This window comes from Elaeis guineensis, chromosome 4, assembly GCF_000442705.2.
Source record: "Elaeis guineensis isolate ETL-2024a chromosome 4, EG11, whole genome shotgun sequence".
Lineage (NCBI taxonomy): Eukaryota > Viridiplantae > Streptophyta > Magnoliopsida > Arecales > Arecaceae > Elaeis > Elaeis guineensis.
In genome coordinates this window covers 10,819,121-10,822,279 of record NC_025996.2, presented here as the reverse complement: position 1 = coordinate 10,822,279, position 3,159 = coordinate 10,819,121, and the positions used below count along the sequence as shown (strand labels likewise).

At 36.9% G+C, this 3,159-nt stretch overlaps 1 protein-coding gene across 1 annotated transcript; it reads left to right on the top strand.

The window, feature by feature from the left end:
- The first annotated feature begins 371 nt into the window (after nucleotides 1-371).
- On the top strand, nucleotides 372-2,939 carry LOC140857249 (uncharacterized). Its single transcript, XM_073256012.1, has 7 exons — nucleotides 372-460; nucleotides 1,252-1,443; nucleotides 1,528-1,770; nucleotides 1,850-2,053; nucleotides 2,154-2,246; nucleotides 2,407-2,508; nucleotides 2,601-2,939. The coding sequence occupies exons 3-7, from the start codon at nucleotides 1,576-1,578 to the stop codon at nucleotides 2,937-2,939; spliced, it is 933 nt and encodes a 310-aa protein (XP_073112113.1). The 5' UTR covers nucleotides 372-460; nucleotides 1,252-1,443; nucleotides 1,528-1,575.
- Nucleotides 2,940-3,159: the final 220 nt, after the last annotated feature.

Sequence of the window (3,159 nt, the reverse complement as noted above, 5' to 3'; positions counted from 1 at the left end):
TGTGCGAAATAGAGCCTATCCCGAAGGCTCGATTGCTGAAGCATATATTGCGGATGAATGTTTGAATTTTGTTCAAGATATCTTCAAGGTGTAGAGACTATTTTTAGTCGACCTCAACGGTATAATGACTTTGTGGAGAATGCAGAACTGTATAAGTTCTTAACTGCTGAAAATTCTTGGAAGAGCTGAAAGTATTGTACTTGATCAAAAATCTTAGCACAAGCACATCGTTATGTGTTACTTCATAGTGACATAATATCTGACCATCGCAGGTTAGTATATTAAGGAATGACATCAAATTTAAATTTTATATTAGATATAATGTTCTAAATGATATATTTATATTTTATGCAGTGAATTTTTAATTTATCAGAGACGAGCCAATCATAACATTCGTCCTAATGCAAGGATTGAACAGCGATGGTTGGTCGAGTTATTCCCTATGTGGCTTTCGAATCAGGTGTGATTTATATTTAATTATGGGATACATTAATTTTTGATACATATTTAATATCAGATAACTCAACAGCACTTCGTCATATCATTTTTTTTAGGTATCAAAGATGATGGAGACAAATAATTCAGATGAACTAATAGCTCTTGCTCGAGGACCTAACAAGATTGTGAATAGATATAACGGTTTCATAATTAATGGCTTTAAATTTCATACTAGAGAACGAAAGAAATTTAGAAAAATACAGAATAGCGGTGTTATGGTGGAAGCGGATGGAAAATCCTATTATGGTGCACTTAAAGATATCTATGAGTTGGATTATTATGGAAAATTTAAAGTAGTATTTTAGATGTGATTGGATAGACATAAACTCACAAGGGGTTTGAAACAAGATGCAAATGGATTTACACTTGTAAATTTTTCAAGGTTGATACACACTGGTGTGTTATTGAAGGATGACCCATTCATTTTTTCATCTCAAGCTCGTCAAGTATTTTATGTACAAGAGCAAAAGATAAAGATTGGTTTCTGTCATCAAAAAAAACCTAGAGACTTATATGATATGGGAAACCAAGTGGAGATGATGAGATGACACTTATACACAATGTATGCCCTACAATTTTGTGCCAGCTGATGATTTAAATGCTACGACGATGTTGGTTAGACAAATTTGAGGAAACACTACTGCTTGATTGTTACTGGTAATAATTATTTATGATGTATATATTTTGCATTAATTATTATGTTATTTTACTCCATATATTAACTGATTCTACTTTTATTTATATAAATGCTAGGTGACATCATGCGTCGCAGGGGACGATATGCTGGTGTGCAGTTTCAGTTTTCACAGACAGAGGCCGGTACGTCTTCTTCAGCACAGCAGCCTGAGGCCAGTTCAGCTGCACAGCATTCTGAGCCCTGTCCTTCATCATCAGCACAGCACGATCCTCCTGTTCATCAGCCAGATGATGAGATACACGTGCAGGGTATATATTATCTTTCATGTAATTTTATTTTTATTTCATTTTATGTATATTTATGATATAGTTACTTTTATGTATTTTTTGCAGACGGATCCGGGAGAGTACGCCCCAGACGCGGACCCACAGTAGTACGAGATGTGTGGCAGATGCGTGAGGGCGAGAATTGTTGTGGAGTGCAATCAGCTAGGTCAGCCAATTAAGAAAGCTGCCTGCTTATTGACTTCATTTTTGGGGACTGTTGCTCGGAGGCCTCAGCTATGTCCGTTGGGCTATGCAAAATGGAATGACATGCTTCCAACGTACAAAGTTGAGCTCCTCCGAGTTATAGAGGTAATGAATTGATGTTCATACTGTATATTAATTGTTAATCATTTATATAATTTATTTCATTTAACTTTTTTTTTTATAGAGCAAGTTTGTTCTCCCTCCATCCACTCATGATTTTGTAATGAAGTCTCTCAACCGCAAATGGAAAGAATATAGAGCACAATTGAAGAAGGACTATATGAGACAGGGTATGACAGAGGAGGAGGTTGCTAGGAATTGTCCTCCTGATGTACCCCCTCATCAGTGGATGGAGTTGGTTCATTATTGGTTCTCCGAGAGGGCACAGGTATATTATCTGCTATTATCTTTTTTTCTAAATATTTTATAAAAATATTGATTTTTATTATATTTATATATATAACAAGTTCTTTACTTTATTTTTACAGACTTATTCTGCTATTGGTAGAGCTGCACGAGCAGCTCAGTCTGTTCCTCATACATCGGGGTCGAAGAGTTATGCACGACTCCGACAGGAGTTTGTATGTTCCTTAAACTTTCATAATTAACTTTTAATTTTTATGTTGAAATATTTATATAACTAATATCATTATGTATCGTGGACCATGTCTGTATCATGATACTCATATATTTTTTTAAATTATTATAACTGTTTGCTTAAAATTGAAATTATTTGTGTAGGTGGATGAGCATGGGAGGGAACCCGGACAAGTGGAGTTTTACCGGATGACTCATACTCATCAGGATGGTACTTTTGTTCGAGATGAGTCGAGAGATTTATATGTACGGCATTATTAATATTCTATTTTTTGCAATGATTTAAATTTAATTTTGTTAGCTATTAATGTATAACTCTTGTTTTCAAAAAAATACAGGAGAGGGCTACATCTCTCATTGCGGAGCGTGACGACGAGTCCGCAGCATCTACGCAGCAGAGCCGTATCGAGGCCGAGGTGTTCACAGAGTTGATGGGACCAGAGCGCTACGGCCGAGTGAGGGGTTATGGAGTAGGAGTCACCCCCACTCAGTTATCTGAGGTTAGTAGATATACGCAGCATGCTGCAGCAGATGCTCAGGATTCACGCGTTCGCAGACTCGAGGCGGAGATACAGGAGATTAGACAGAGTCGTGCCGCTGAGATGGAGGAGATGCGACAGAGCCGTGCCGAGATGCAGGCCATGAGGGGACAGATTGATCGCTTACATCTTTATTAGAGATGTATGGTTCATCTCAGGTAAACACATATTATTAAATATATATTTTTGTATTAATTTAATGATTTATATTTTTATTTATAGATATGCAAATCATGCTTTTGATATGTTTCTTGTAGGCTCCTGGCACATCAGGCACCCGTCGAGACAGCGGCACGTCACGTGGAGACAACGACGACCATCCGCCTGCAGATTGATATTATTTTATTTTTATTGTATT

Coding starts and splice junctions, on each gene's coding strand:
- LOC140857249 (XM_073256012.1), top strand. CDS start 1,576: ATGTGTGGCAGATGCGTGAGGGCGAGAATTGTTGTGGAGTGCAATCAG. Junction 2,247..2,406: donor CACGACTCCGACAGGAGTTT/GTATGTTCCTTA, acceptor TTATTTGTGTAG/GTGGATGAGCATGGGAGGGA. Junction 2,509..2,600: donor ATGAGTCGAGAGATTTATAT/GTACGGCATTAT, acceptor AAAAAAATACAG/GAGAGGGCTACATCTCTCAT.